The sequence below is a fragment of the Bos grunniens genome, chromosome 4 (genome assembly GCF_055505025.1).
Source record: "Bos grunniens cultivar Pamir isolate PY7600 chromosome 4, Bosgru_T2T1.0, whole genome shotgun sequence".
Taxonomy (NCBI): Eukaryota; Metazoa; Chordata; class Mammalia; order Artiodactyla; family Bovidae; genus Bos; species Bos grunniens.
In genome coordinates this window covers 1,114,825-1,128,924 of record NC_141168.1, presented here as the reverse complement: position 1 = coordinate 1,128,924, position 14,100 = coordinate 1,114,825, and the positions used below count along the sequence as shown (strand labels likewise).

General features: G+C 57.3%; 1 protein-coding gene across 2 annotated transcripts in view; it reads right to left on the bottom strand.

Moving 5' to 3' along the window:
* PTPRN2 (protein tyrosine phosphatase receptor type N2) overlaps positions 1 to 14,100 on the bottom strand; it is a 607,146-nt gene that overhangs the window by 359,909 nt on the left and 233,137 nt on the right. For both annotated transcript variants that reach the window (XM_086394674.1, XM_086394675.1), the window contains exons 7-9: positions 10,636 to 10,851; positions 9,223 to 9,263; positions 7,858 to 8,147 (exon numbers count right to left, since the gene is read on the bottom strand). In XM_086394674.1, the coding sequence (XP_086250800.1) occupies positions 7,858 to 8,147; positions 9,223 to 9,263; positions 10,636 to 10,851 (547 nt within the window). The remainder of the gene's footprint in view (positions 1 to 7,857; positions 8,148 to 9,222; positions 9,264 to 10,635; positions 10,852 to 14,100) is intronic.

The window sequence follows — 14,100 nt, the reverse complement described above, 5'->3', positions numbered from 1 at the left end:
ACTCTGTGACCCCATGGACTGCAGCACGCCAGGCCTCCCTGTCCATCACCAACTCCCAGAGTTTACTCAAACTCATGCCCATCGAGTCAGTGATGCCATCCAACCATCTCATCTTCTGCCATCCCCTTCTCCTCCTGCCTTCAGTCTTTCCCAGCATCAGGGTCTTTTCAGAAACATTAAGACCAGTGAGAACTTAAAAGCAACTCTCCGCCCTCAACTACAAGGGATTCTATGGAAATTATCTCATTCATTGCTCACAACAAACCTGGAAGGAAGGGCCTGTATTAACCTCCCTTGAAAGAGGTGGAAACTGAGACTCCAGAAATTAAATTCAGTGCCGAAGATCACACTACCAGTAAATCCTCAAAGAAAGACACAAACTGAAAGGGTCAAGTGCACCCTGGTGTGTCAGCTTCGGGACTGTGGGGCAGACACGCATCTTGCCCGCACGCCCTCACCAGGCCACGCCCTCACCCCGGACCACGCCCCCACCAGACCACGCCCCCACCAGACCACGCCCTCTGACCACGCCCTCACCTGGCCACGCCCTCACTCTGACATTGCTCTCACCAGACCACGCCCTCTGACCACACCCTCACCCAGACCACGCCCTCCACTGACCACGCCCTCACCAGACCACGCCCCCCACTCCAAGGCTCCCCCACCCCAAGGCTCCCCCACCCCAAGCAGACGGAACCGCGTCCGCTCCCGCAGTCCCTCACGTCTTCTTTTCTTAGTGTCACCGCCTCTTCTGAGACAGATGAGATCCACCTCCAAGCGGTCTGTCCCTCCCGCCCACAGACGTCCACCTCGGGGGGTGCTGCATCCCAGGGCTGGCGGGGCTTCGGCTGCTTCACTTCCCAACTGTGAACATGTCACGGTTTATTCAAAAATTCTCCAAAGGTCGGAAACTAACTGAGTGATGGATCACAAAACACGAAAACAAGTCGGCCTCGATACCAGCGTTTTTGCTGAGATACTTGAAATCAGTCAATAAAATGAGACTTTCATGGGATTCACCGATTGTTCTATAAAAATTATGATGTTTATCTTTTAAAATCATCTTCCAAGGTAGCTAGCATTTTCGTTAACCTACAAGAATTCTCTCTAGTGCAGACGAGTGATGCTTCTGACAAGGACAGGGATGTAGGTGGAGGGCACGGTGATAATTCAGAATTCCAGCTCCAGGGTGCACCACCTTCCTTCCCTGCAGAAGTCTAACAAAGACCCACTTCTCAGAGCAGGGGTGAGTGAGCCCATGATAACCTGTGGGCCAAACTGAACTCCCATGAGGGCCGAACACAGGCAGACTCACCTGAGTCTCTAACAGTCCTGAACGACTCAGTAAATTAGCCTTAAAAGACTGCTGCTGCTGCTAAGTCACTTCAGTCGTGTCCGACTCTGTGCAACCCCATAGACGGCAGCCCACCAGGCTCCCATTCCTGGGGTTCTCCAGGCAAGAATATGGAGTGGGTTGCCATTTCCTTCTCCAGTGCATGAAAGTGAAAAGTGAAAGTGAAGTCACTCAGTCATGACCGACTCTTTGAGACCCCACGGACTGTAGCCTACCAAGCTCCTCCATCCATGGGATTTCCCAGGCCAGAGTACTGGATTGGGCTGCCATTGCCTTCTCCTAAAAGACTGCTAACAACCATCAACTCTTCAGAGGTAAAAAAAAAAAAAAAAAAAAAAATTGTAAGAAAAAAACTGCTATTTTCCAACATCATTTTTTAACATCAAGATGAGACTGTGCTTCTCAACATAAATATATTCAAAATTTTAGTAAATATCTTCTCCATAGGACATTTGAATAAACATATTCTCCACAAATATAGTCTCCATAACAATTTTACTCTCCAGGGGAAAAAAATCTGCCAAATGCTTAATACAAATCTAAGTACAAAATGTCTTAGAGTCATCTTTATAAAAAGTGCATGGAAATCAAAAACATAAAAGGGAGTAATGTAAAAATGTAAAGCTTTTGTATGCATTCAGAGTTAAGTTGCTATCAACCTACACAGACCTGTGAATGTAAGACGCTCTATGTAAGCCTCATGGTAACTGCAGAGCCAGTCAGCAGTAGTGCAATCTTAGAAAGCTTTCGGCCTTTCCCCGTTGAGTGTGGTGCTACCGGGGTTTGTGGCTGCAGCCCTTACTGTGCTGAGGATGTTCCCTCTACACCTGCTTTGTTAGGAGTTTGTACCGCTAAAGGAAATTGACCTTTTTCTTCTTGAGAGGGTCACTCTCACCTGCTTCCACGACGATGCGATCCAGACACACCGTGTGTCCCAGACTGCGGAGTGCGTGTCGGGGAGCACCGCCCTCCCCAGCCTCCTCCTGCCCAGGGAGGGTCACGCGGGGCCTTTGTGCACCTCTGCACCCGCCTGTGCCTCCCGACCCCAAGGGGGATCGTCCAGCATCGGAAGCCTGAAACCGACCCTGATGTGACCACGGGCCAGCACTTCCAATGGACACTTGCCATCTCAGGACAGAGTGTTTTCCGTTTTCCCTTTTCCCTCTGGCTTCATTATTCGTTTGCAGACTTACTACTATTTTGACAGCAAAGAAAATCTCATCTTTTCATATTTTCTCCCTCTTTCCTACTCTTTTGTATGTAGAAGTGGAATTTAAACTTCTTAACTTTGCAGATTTAGTCTCAGCCCATTTATAACACAGACCACACTTTGCAAAAAATCAGTTGCAGGGGTGAGAGGGTGAGGGCCTGTGGGGATTACCGTGGATGCTCAGGGCACCACTGAAGATGAAAAGCTAAACTTTCCCGATGATTATGGAAATCCAACAGCAAAGCCGATGGCTGGGTAGATACAGATGTGGATATGGATGTAGGTGACACGGGGGTAGGTGTGGATACACGCAGGTGTGGGTGCAGGTAGACAGAGACGATACAGATGTGCGTGCAGACACACAGGGATGTGTGTAGACATAACGTGTGTGTAGACATACAAATGTGCATGCAGACAGACAGATGTGCGTGCAGACATACAGGTGTGCGTGTACACAGACTGAGGTGCAGGTGTATATACAGATAGAGATGATACAGATGTGTGTGTAGACATACAGGTGTGCGTGCAGACATACAGATGTATGTGTAGACATAAAGATGTGTATAAATATACATATGTGCGTGTGGACATACAGGTGTGCGTGCAGACATACAGGTGCGGGTGTAGATGCAGGAACAGGTGTGAGTGGGGGTGCAGATGTAGACGCGGACGTGTCGGCACAGACAGGCCCGTGCTGTAGACACACAGGTACAGGTGATCCAGATAAGCAGACGACAGATGCGGGTGAACAGACACAGGAGCCAGCGCGGCACACTGGGGACACACACACAGGCGCACATGTCTACAGTGACCTCCCTCCTGCCACCATCTCAGCTCAGCGAGAGGAGAACAGGGTTCCCACTTCGCCAGAACCCTCTAAGAGCCTGCTCCATCTCATGCTCCCAGTCTGAGCTGCAGAGCCGCCGGCAGGAGTCAGCGTGGGGACCACGCACAGAGAGAGGGTGAGGCCAGGCTCAGGCCCGGTTGGCGGGCCGGGCCGGGCTTCCGTCCCGTGCCCACCCCACCCCAATGACAGACCTTTGCTGCAGCAGAAGGATCCAATGGGGGCAGGGGGCTCACGGTCAGAGACCACAAGAGCCCCTGACACCACCGTTCCTCCTGGCACCTTCTGGCAGCCAGATGTGGCCACGCTGACCTGGAAAGTTTGGGGCCCAAGGGACACTGTCATAACTGCACTTTAATGGCGTTTTCTCATTTTCCCGACCACCATGGTTAGAGCCCAGACAACGTGAAATATCCTCCAGTTCTTTCTAGAATTCCAGCCGACAGCAGCCTGCAAGGCCCAGCCCAGCTCTAGAACCCTCTGAACATGAGCCCATGGCTCCTGGGCCACCGCAGAGCAAAGAGCCACCGATAAGGGGCACCTCCTCTGCCTCCCAGGTCACCCAGCAGACACACAAGTTCTGGACACAGACATGGGAACGGGCTCCACGTGTGATGATAGTAAGGGATCTGGGCTCCTTTCCAGGTGTGACGTGGCATCACGGTATGCTGGAAAGAAAGAATCCTGCTATTTTAGAGGTACTTCACGGCACGCCTCTGAGACACCATAGTTGGGGTTTGTGTCAGAGCAGCAGGAGAGTGGGGAGTGGGTGGGTGACTGGCCGGGCCTCTGGGCCTGGGTCAGCATCCTGTTCGTGTGCGTTTCAACTCTGCACGAGGAAGAGGAACACAAACCTGCTCCCCCATCTAGCCAGTCGGACAGGGACCCGTGACTCTGTCCCGTTACCGGGGCTCCCGAGTCCTTGAGCCCAGGCTGTGGGGACGCCTCCCGGGCCCCTGGAGTGCAGCCACAGGAAGGCTGCTGGGCTCACAGGGTCCATGCCTCGGTTTCCTCATCCACAAACCACTCGAGGTGGGCAGGACCTCTACACATGCTCCTGGCCACGGGTTCACTTCCCCAAACTCAGGCTCCGCAGCTGGGATGACCCCTGTGCAGGATTGGGGGTCCCTGAAGGACTCGTGCCAGCCGGCGCTCCAGCACCTGCGTCGCTGCCGTGCAGGATCGGGGGCCCCAGCGCCTGCTCAGCCGCCGTGCATGCGGGCTCTTCTCTGTCTTACACACACTGTCCACCGTGGTCTTCTGCCATCAGCCTGACTTGAAATAACTCTCAAATCACTGTGGGAGGACCAGGGATGGCTACCCTGCCCCTCACACGTCTTGAATCCACCCAGTTTGTGACAAGTGTGAAAACGTAAACGGGGAGGATCAGACTCCTGCCCGCCCATCCGGAAATGTACGAGTGAGGGCAAGGCAGGCAGTGAGGTCAGCGGCATGGTCCCTGTGAGCCTCAGAGAGAATGCAAGCTCCCCGCCACGCTCCTCCTTTTGTGAACAACCAAACATACAAAGTCCTTTTCTATTAAAAAAAAAAAAAAAAAAAAGAATGGTGTCGGATTCTTGTCAGTTAATAGCTGATCCATTAAGGCTTAAGCTGAGACCTGGTGAAATCCCGCCCCAGAGAACCTCAAATCCCCAATAATCTGACAACAGAGGGGAGACTCCGTGTGTCTGTGAGCATCCCACTTGGGGCAGACCGAGTTAAGGACACAGAGCTCTTGTCTGCACCAAAGACCTTCCACCTGGCAGAAGAAGCCACAATAAAACAATGGTCTTTTACTTTGGCCGCTCAGAGCAGTAAGTGCTCAGGCCCAGAGGTGCAGCCAAGGAAATGGACTCGGGATGCAGAGAACAGACCCTCTGACAGCGGTTCCCTCTTACACAAAAGTCAGTGAGAGCAAGCGGCGAGCCCGATGTGAGGGTCCCCCTGTGTCCAGGTGCCAGCCGCTCACTCTGGACGTCCTGTGATGCAGAGGACGCTCGGCCTGGAGGGTCCCGCCCTGAAGCCCACCATCCCGTCCTCTGTGGTTCATGGAGACTCAGAGTCTTCCCGAGGTCGGGGGCCCCTCCAGCACTTTCACGACTCACACTCACGCCCCAGAGAGCAGCAACCCTGCACCCACACTGGGACCAGTCCTCCAGCATCAGGACATGCTGGCGGGAGGAAAAGCACGCAGAGCAGCGGGCGGTGGCTCCACCAGCGGCTGTGCACACGCACGACACATGGAGACACAGGGACACACACACACTACACACACGCACCCAGGTACACACACACACAGGTAACCACGTACACAGACACGTGTACTCACACACATACACAGACACAGACACGGAAACACACACACGACACACAAACACGGGGACACACACATGTACCCATGGACACACACGTGTACTCACACACACACACAGATACAGACACGGAAACATGCACACGACACACAAACACGGGGACACACACATGTACCCATGGACACACACGTGTACTCACACACACACAGAGACACAGACACGGAAACATGCACACAACAGACAAACATGGGGACACACACATGTACCCATGGACACACACGTGTACTCACACACGTACACAGATACAGACACGGAAACACGCACATGACACACAAACACGGGGACACACACATGTACTCGTGTACACACACGTGTACGCACACACATACACAGATACAGACACGGAAACACGCACATGACACACAAACACGGGGACATACACATGTACTCGTGTACACACATGTGTACGCACACACATACACAGATACGGACATGGAAACACGCACACGACAGACAAACATGGGGACACGCACATGTACCCATGGACACACACGTGTACTCACACACACACACAGATACAGACACGGAAACGTGCACACGACACACAAACACGGGGACACACACATGTACTCGTGTACACACACGTGTACGCACACACATACACAGATACAGACATGGAAACACGCACATGACACACAAACACGGGGACACACATGTACTCGTGTATACACACGTGTACGCACACACATAGACATGGAAACATACATACGACACACAGGGACACACACAACACACACAACGTATGTGTCCACATACACGCGTAAACACGTACAACATACAGACATGGAAACACGCATACAACATACAGACACAGGGACACACACAGAGCACACACATGCACACGGCAGCAGGGTTTGCCACGAAATGGAAACCCCCAGCACAGGTCTGACCGGGCAGCCGGAAGGGTCTGACTCAACAACTGGAGCTGCGCCCTCGGCAGGACCACTGTCCAGGCCCCGGGTATCTGTGTCACACGTGATTCTCACACACGCAGCAGGAGCTAACAGTTCTGAGCAAAGAGAGTGGAGGCAGAGAGAGTGCAGTCTCTGTCTGGAGGTGACGAGGCCGGAATGGGCAGGCGGGTCTTCAGAAAAGGCCTGGGAGATGACAGCCCGAGGACGACGCCCAACCCAGGCGAGAACGGCACCTTCAGCTCCGTTTGGCTCTGACCCGGGCTGGGTCTGCTGCATGCGGTGCAGCGAGAGCAAACACGCATGGAGGCAAGAGTGCAGAGGCCACGGCGGGGTCAGCAGAGAGGGTCCCGGCTCCAACACAGCCCCTTCCATGGGGGTCAGCCCGGAAGGACGCTCGACCCCTGACCCAATGCGAGGTGGGGCTGTGTGCACACCTGCATGCACACCTGTACACACACCTGCACACCCCTCAACATGCTCCTGTACACACGCCTGTGCACGCAGACAGACAGACACGCTTCCCCTTGGACACACTGCCCCCGTCCCTTGAAGAAAGCACACGGTTGCACAGCACGGCGTCCACGTCAGACTCATCAGCGACAGGGCTGGGGACAGCCCGACCCCGCTGCTCGCTGTGCACGTGATGCCGCACCCTGCCCCGCGTCAAGCTCCCGTCAGAACTAAGGCGAGGCCAGGACATCAATGCCGTGAGGCACGTCTTTCCCCTGAAGGGCGCCGCATACCCTGGGATGCGGTTGGTGTAAAGCTTCTGGAGCTTCCTGGGTGTGGAGCCAGCGTTCGGCACAGCCCCCACCCTGCCCGCTGCCCTGGGCACCCCAGGCCCATCCACCCTGCTGGGCTTCTGGCCCTGCAGGCGCCCCACGCCCTGAGCTACGGCAGGGTGGGGGGGGTGGGGGGGGTGGGGGGGTGGGGGGGTGGGCAGGGCCAGGGAGCTGCAGGGCTTTGTCTGGGCTGTTAGTGGAGGACTGACCTCAGGCTTGGGGTCCCCGCCCAGAACACGGACCCAGGGGACAGACTGACTGCCGACCGTCATCCCACACTGCAGGAGCGGGGCCGCCTCCAGGTGAGCACGGAAAAGCGAGGGCATGTCCCTGGCCCGCAGCGCCAGATCACGCCCACGAGAGATGGAACCGCCCACTCACTCATCTTCCATCACGATGTAGCCATACTCCTCCTCGGGGGGCTGGACTTGCAGCCGCAGGCCTGGGCCGGGGGGTGCCTGCGGCGGCCTCTGCAGCAGCTCCTTGGAGTAGGTCTGGCTCCGCACGTTCTCCACGCCCGCGTGCTCCTCCTCCGAAGACAGGGAGGCCTCGGCGTCATCCCCCTTCTTGCTCTCCGTCTTGAAGGGCTCTGTGAGATGGGGGGCTGCAGGCAGGAACGGAGACCCAGGGCCCTGCAGGAGGTCCCCCAGTTGGACACCCAGACGGTTCACCTGGTGGAAAGGAAACCAGCATGGGAACATGCCCTGAGCGGCAGAGAGACCGTCTGTCCTGGATGCTCAGGGGATGGGGTGCCGTGTATGTGGGCCTGAGGGCCACAGGGGGCAGAATTAGGGTCTGGCCGTGTGCATCTCGTCTGGAGACCCTGAGCTCCGCTGGCCTAGTCCCCTGTGACTGGAATTAGGAACCGTGTCCCCAGACCCCACACCTCCCTCCACGGTGTGTTTCTGATGGACATTTAGAACAATCGTGGGTGTTTTCTTCCCCACTCATGCTCAGGCACTGAGCTAGGATCCGCTAACACAACCTGTGGAGAAGCGCTACCCAGACGGTCTTCTTTCCAACCCACAGAACAGAGCGTCTAGAGCCACAGCACTGCCCTTGGCTATGAACAGATTTCCTGCGTCCGTAAGACGACGACAGGCCAGCAAAGGCTCTTCAGCAGGAGGACAGGCCCCATGGTGCATAGGTGTCATCCACGTCCAGCCTTTTCCAGACTGTCCTGACCAGCGCTGCTGTGGAAACCTGGACACGATGGAAGCCACCCCCAACCCCCCGTCTACCAGGAGCTGCCCTGCTGGGGAACTGAGTTTCTATTTACTTAATTTTAGTGGATTCGAGTCCACGCAGCCCCACGTGCCTGGTGGCTGCCATGTGGACAGCACAGGTCTGAAGGATCCAGAGGCTGCTAATGTCCATTAAAGGGACCCCGGTGACCGGCACACGCAGGGCGGCCTTGACGACAAGGCGGGTGTGGGGTGCTGTTGCATGACGTCACCCCCGTCTCCCTGGGTGGGAAGTTCTAAGGGAATTAACATGCTGCCTGTATTGAGCCTTTTCCATACTCCTACAATGGATACATATTAGCATCTCATCTGAAAACAGACAGCAGCATATATTAAAATACATACAAGTTCGTGTGTACTCTTCATGATTTCTCTCAATTTTGAGATTATGAGGGTTTTTCTATCTTTTTCCTAAAAGAGTTCTCATATTTCCCCCATGTTCCTGAACCGCAGGCGACGCAGCTCGCGCTGCACGGGGCCCGAGCTCCCGGGCGGGCCTCACCTCCCGGTAGAGTCCCTCGTCGCCGTCTCGCAGTCTGCTCTCTGTGGAAGACACAGCACAAGGTCACTGCACACTGGGGTGGACGCCTGGGTCCTGCTGCGGCGTGAGGACCACCGCCGACGCCCCCGACAGACCAGGGACGGCGCGCCCTCCGTAAGCGCCATGGCACAGGGGTGGCGGCTGAGGGGCCGGGACACAAGAGCCAGGGAGTCACGGTGCTCCTTCACGTCTGCTCGGAGTGGGGAGAGCAGCCGGGTGGGGCAGAGAGCAGTCACAGGAGGGAGACGGAGTGCGGGCCCAGCCGCGTCAGCTGGAGGCGCCTTCAGCCACGTTACTTCTCTGCGGTGGCCGTTTCTCCAAAGACACAGCAGCAGCTGGTGCGTGGCTCCTCCGGGCGGCCGCCCTCGAGACCCCCCAGCCCAGCACAGGGACCGTCGCCCGAGACCACCTCCTCCAGACAGCGACGGGCATCCTCTCCTGCACCAGCTGAGCCCGTCCCCCCACGAGAGGGGGGCCTGCGCCCTCCCCAGCTCCTCCTGGGGCCCACTGTGTGCAGGGCACCGCCCAGGGGTCAGGGTCACTGCCTGACCCTGGGCACAGACCAGACGGGGACACGAGCCTGCCCGGGTCAGCCCTCCACCCCCAAGGGCCGGGCCGCTGTCTGTGAGTGTGTGTGAGTGGGCATGAGTGTGCATGTGCGTGAGCTGCCGGGTGTTTGTGTATGTGTGTGTGTGCTGGGGGTGTGAGGGAGTGTCTCTGTGTGTGCGTGTGTGTGAGTGTGTGAGACTGTGTGAGTTTGTGCATCTTTGTGTGTGTCTATATGTGTGTGAGTGTACCTGTGTATGAGTGTGTGATGTGGGTTGTATGCGTGTGTGTATGGTGGGTTAGTTTCTGTGAGTGTGCGACTGTATGTGGGTGAGTGTGTCTGTGCGTGTGGGTGATGTGGGTTGTGTGACTGTGTATATGGTGGGGGGTATCTGTAAGTGTGTGAGACTGTGTGGGTGAGTTTGTGTATGTGATATGGGTTGTGTGAGTGTGTGAGAAGGATGTGTGTGTGCTGTGGTGTGAGGGTCTCTGCGTTCTCGCTGGAGCCCCTCGGAGGAGGGTGTGAGCCTCGCACAGACCCTTTCACTTGACCATTGGAGTATCTGACTCTAACTTTAACTCACAAACCCCACACAAAGTGCTTCCATCCGCCCTGCCCCTGCACGGAGGCACCTCCCCTCCCTCACCAGAGCGCAGCCCACCCTCCAACACGCCTGCCCTGCAAGCTCAGCCCGTTAGGAGAGCGTCCAGAGGCAGAGTCACACGGACCAAAGTCGTCACTGCAGACCCACCTCCCAGCAGCAAGCAGGCAGCACCATGTGGCAAGCCTGCAGCCGCGTGCCCAGATGCATGCGCGTGTGAGCTCACCTGGCACGCGGTCTCTGTGCAGCCCGGCCCCTGCGCCGTTCACCTCCGCTCCGTGTCTGCCAGCTCTCCCGGCTGCGCCCGGCGCCCCGGCCACACCCCCACTCGGCACCGCGATCGCGAGGGCGCGGACCACCTCATCTACGTCCAGGGCACTCAGACCGTCCACACCGGCCGGGCGCTTCTGCAGGTCCTTCAGCAGCATCTGAACACGAGCTTCTAAACAGACACGCAAAAGGGAGACACACAGAGGCAAGGGCAGCGTTAGGACAAGGAGGCGAGGCCGGCGGAGGAGCAGGCGGGTGGACGATGCGCACAGCCATGGAGTGGGAGCAGGGACCCCCAAGCGGAAGTTCTGTGGGGGCGGAGCAGGGCGTCTGAAGCCTAGAGCTCCCTGGACAGGCCGCCGGCAGACTGATGGGGAACAAGGGCCAGTGAGTCTGTGGCAGACCGCAGGAAGGACCGGGATCAGCAGGACAGAGAGAACCCTGGCGCCTGGGCACGGCAGTGGGTAGCAGAGGTGAGACAGGACCTGAGAGGGAGGGGCAGAGGAAGGGAAACCCCACAAACCCCCAGGACCAGCGACCAGCACCAACCCCACACACCCCCAGGACCAGCACCAACCCCACACACCCCCAGGACCAACGACCAGCATCAAGTCCGAGGCTCAAGGCCCTCGGTCAGCTCCAGGAAGAGGAACAAAGAGCAGCACACAGCCAGGCTCCCCCCAGAAAACCAGGTGGACGAGACGTTACACCGCCCAGGGGCCAGGACATGTCCCTGCCCTGGAAGCAGGACACACGTGACCGGACGCACACTTACACACGCGTAACTGTGACACATGTGACATGATGCACACTTACACACGTGTTAACTGACACACATGACATGATGCACACTTACACATGCATAACTGTGACACACGTGATGGGACACACACGTGCGTAACTGTGACACATGTGACGGGATGCACAATCACGCATAACTGTGACATGTGGCAGGGGACGCACACTTACACACGCGTAACTGTGACACATGTGACATGATGCACACTTACACACGCATAACTGTGACACGCGTGATGGGACACACACGCGCGTAACTGTGACACATGTGACGGGATGCACAATCACGCGTAACTGTGACATGTGACAGGGAACGCACGCTTACACACGCGTAAGTGTGACACATGTGACATGATGCACACTTACACACGTGTTAACTGACACATGTGACCAGATGCACACTTACACACGCGTAACTGTGACACACGTGATGGGACGCACACTTACACATGTGTAACTGTGACACGTGACATGATGCACACTTACACACGCATAACTGTGACACACGTGATGGGACACACACGCGCGTAATTGTGACACATGTGACGGGATGCACAATCACGCGTAACTGTGACACGTGACATGATGCAGAATTACACGTAACTGTGACACGTGACAGGGAACGCACACTTACACACGTGTTAACTGACACACGTGATGTGATGCACACTTACACACTGGGCCATTTATACATGAGGGACGCATTTGAACCACTGAAAGGGAAGATGTCTAAATTCAGAAGTCTAGTTACCCAGCAAAAATATTCTTTAAACGCCAGAGTGGAAGAAAGACATTCATTTTCACATTATTGAAAAAGAGACTTAGGCCCCACCCCCCTGGGCCGCCGGCCCTTCTGACCGCCCCAGCCCAGGTCCCAGCAGCTGGGGCCGCCCTGTGCCCCAGAGCCCCGGGCTCACTCTCACCTGCCGGACCTGCGCCCCCGAACCCTGCCCGCCTCACCCACTTCCTGCAAAACCACCGCTAGGCCCCGCCGTGGCTCCCTGCCTCCACCCCGCCAGCACCTTCCATCAGAACCCTCTCCCGACCTGCTGGTCTCACCAGGCCGGGACAGTAATAAAGCCTGTGCTTCGAGACAGCTCCCCCTGGAAGGAAGTGAGCTGGACGCCTTCCCGGTGCTGCTGCCCCAGGGGCCACGCCCCAGACCCTGGGGAGGCCCTGCCCCCACAGCCCTACCTGCAGCCCCACAGACGCCCCCGAACGTTCAGGGACCAAACGCTTGCTCAGAAATAACCTCCAGGGGTGAACGGGGAGAACACATCCCATTTCCCACAAACACTGTGAAACACAGAGAAGTGCGCCTGGCACAGAGCGGCATGGGGGCTCCAGGTGAGCACCACCCCGCCCACCGCGCACGGCAGGGTCAGGAGTCCCGCTCTTCTGGACTGACAAGGGCCCCTGCTGTTTTACAGACAAGAGAAAAACTAAGGCACAGTGAAAAGCGAGAGGAACAACGCGCAGCGGTTTCTTAAGCCTCCTACCTCACAAACACGTCACCTTTCAGTCTGGTCACGGCCAGGGTGAAGAGGGGAGGAGACACACGGCCTGGGGTCAGAGGACAGGACAGGCCCTTCAGGCGCCATCCCCCCAGGGGCCAGAGCGTGCCGGACCCACCACGGCATCCTGCACACTGACCCCGGCGGGAAATGGATCAGTCCACAAACGAGAGGTCTTGACAAGTGTTGGATCCAACGTGCGTTTCTGCTGGATGCACACTTAACCCGGAAAGGCGGCCCAGGATGATGCTCTGTTGCTGAGCCCCCGGGCTCACTGGGGATCTACTCCGGGTCGGCACAGGGTGGCGCCCATCCCAGTGAGGGCACAAAAGGCGGAGCCCTGCCCCAACTGTGCCCCGCGAGGACGTTTCACGACCCAGTGACGCCCCCGAGCCGTGCTGATGGCCGGCCTCCCTTCTCAGATCTTCCTCTCCAGCCCCTCCCACCCGCAGCAGTCCCCAGCCAGTTTGGCACCAAGGGCCAGTTTCCTGCAGGTTTTCCATGGATGGGGCGGGGGCATGGCTCAAGCGGTGATGTGAGTGACAGGGAGCGAGGGGAGCTGCAGATGGAGCTGGGCCCGCTGCCCGCCACTCCCCTCCTGCTGTGCGCCTGGCTCCTGACAGACTGTGGGCCAGCACCCGTCCACGGCCCCACCTCCAGACCTGGAGCACGGCCGGGTGGGGTGACCATGTCAGAACCGTAATGAGAACGGAGCACAAGAGGGTCAGGGCAACAGCTCAGACCCTGGGCTGCAGCAAACTGGCCACGGACAAAGCTGAGAAGTTGAGGCATCACAGTCTCGCGGGCACGTCCGGCTGGCGGGTGGCAGTGTCCACGTCCCCTGCCTCCCTGGTGCCCGCCCCCCTGGAGGCGGCCGGGGTCTCAGCTCCCCGTGCAGCAGACTCTCCATCCTTTCTGCCCGCACGCATCCCTTCACTGGGCTCTCAGGCTGCCAGAGGCCAGGTCACAAGGGAGGCTTGTGAGCACGAGACCCAGGCCTCCCAGGGGCTCAAGCTAAACCGTGGTGCTCAGGAGCAGGGCGCCCCCCGCCCTGCCCTCTTCTCCTTCCCTCCTCAAATGCTTCTGTGCATTTTCTGTGCCCAGGGGTC